Source organism: Colobus angolensis, unplaced genomic scaffold (assembly GCF_000951035.1).
Source record: "Colobus angolensis palliatus isolate OR3802 unplaced genomic scaffold, Cang.pa_1.0 Scaffold31, whole genome shotgun sequence".
NCBI lineage: Eukaryota > Metazoa > Chordata > Mammalia > Primates > Cercopithecidae > Colobus > Colobus angolensis.
In genome coordinates this window covers 4,557,340-4,558,469 of record NW_012116377.1, presented here as the reverse complement: position 1 = coordinate 4,558,469, position 1,130 = coordinate 4,557,340, and the positions used below count along the sequence as shown (strand labels likewise).

The following is a 1,130-nucleotide window of genomic DNA, read 5'->3' as shown; positions in this document are numbered from 1 at the left end:
GCTAGTTTTTTGTATTTTTAGTAGAGATGGGGTTTCACCGTGTTAGCCAGGATGGTCTCGAACTCCTGACCTCATGATCCACCCGTCTCGGCCTCCCAAAGTGCTGGGATTACAGGCTTGAGCCACCGCGCCTGGCCAGTCCCAGCTTCTTATGAGGCTGAGGCAGGAGGCTCACTTGAGCCTGGGAGATTGAGGTTCTGTGAGCTATGATTGTGCCACTGCACTTCAGCCTGGGTATCAGAGTGAGACCCTGTTTCTAAATAAATATATAAAAATAAAAATTTTCCTGGGCTAATTACATAAAATTGAACACAGGCCAAATGACCATGACTACAGAATTTCTAGTTTTGAAAAAGTGTCTATTCTGGGATTATATATTATCAATATATAAACACTGTCCTGTTTACTTATATTTGTAGAAACATAGCTTATATTTGTTTAATCAAGATTTTCCTCTTGGCAGTGGACTCCCGAAAAATTGACCAGGAAGGAAAAATCCCAGATGAAACTTTGGAGAAATTGAAGAGCCTGGGGCTTTTTGGGCTGCAAGTCCCAGAAGAATATGGTAAGTCAAGCAAACAAGCACCCAACCAGTTTAGCTCTTAAGAAAGCACTCTGAATTTGTCCATAAAAGGTCTAGTTGCTGAAATAGATGACACCTTCCGTCATGGACTACATGGTAGGGGTGGACTGACTGAAGGACCTGTAGGGAGGAGGTGCTCTCGGGTCCTTTGCTTTTCATCCTAGCACAGAGGAATGAGGCATGTGGTCTGGCTGGCTGTAGAGTGCAAAGTACCTCAAGGTGGGAGATTGGACCAGTGGGAACCTTTGAGCAGGGTCCTTTGTGCTATGGACTGTCCCTGTAATTCTTTGAGCATCCTAGTGATGTTTTTAGCCCCCAAGTGACGGTTCTACCTTATTAGAGTTGGCCAGTCACTACAACTTGCCTCCCTTATGCTTTTTCTCGAGTTGGTCACCTGAATTCTGCAGAGGTTAAAGGGACAGGCAAGCAGTTTGTGGAAGGCGAGGTAGAAAATGGTTCAGGCCGGGCGCGGTGGCTCAAGCTTGTAATCCCAGCACTTTGGGAGGCCGAGACGGGCGGATCACGAGGTCAGGAGATCGAGACCATC

General features: G+C 46.3%; 1 protein-coding gene across 3 annotated transcripts in view; it reads left to right on the top strand.

Annotated features, from left to right (window-relative positions):
* The window catches only part of ACAD9 (acyl-CoA dehydrogenase family, member 9), a 52,476-nt gene that overhangs the window by 31,940 nt on the left and 19,406 nt on the right, over positions 1–1,130 (top strand). For all 3 annotated transcript variants that reach the window (XM_011950710.1, XM_011950709.1, XM_011950711.1), the window contains one exon: positions 464–565. In XM_011950710.1, the coding sequence (XP_011806100.1) occupies positions 464–565 (102 nt within the window). The remainder of the gene's footprint in view (positions 1–463; positions 566–1,130) is intronic.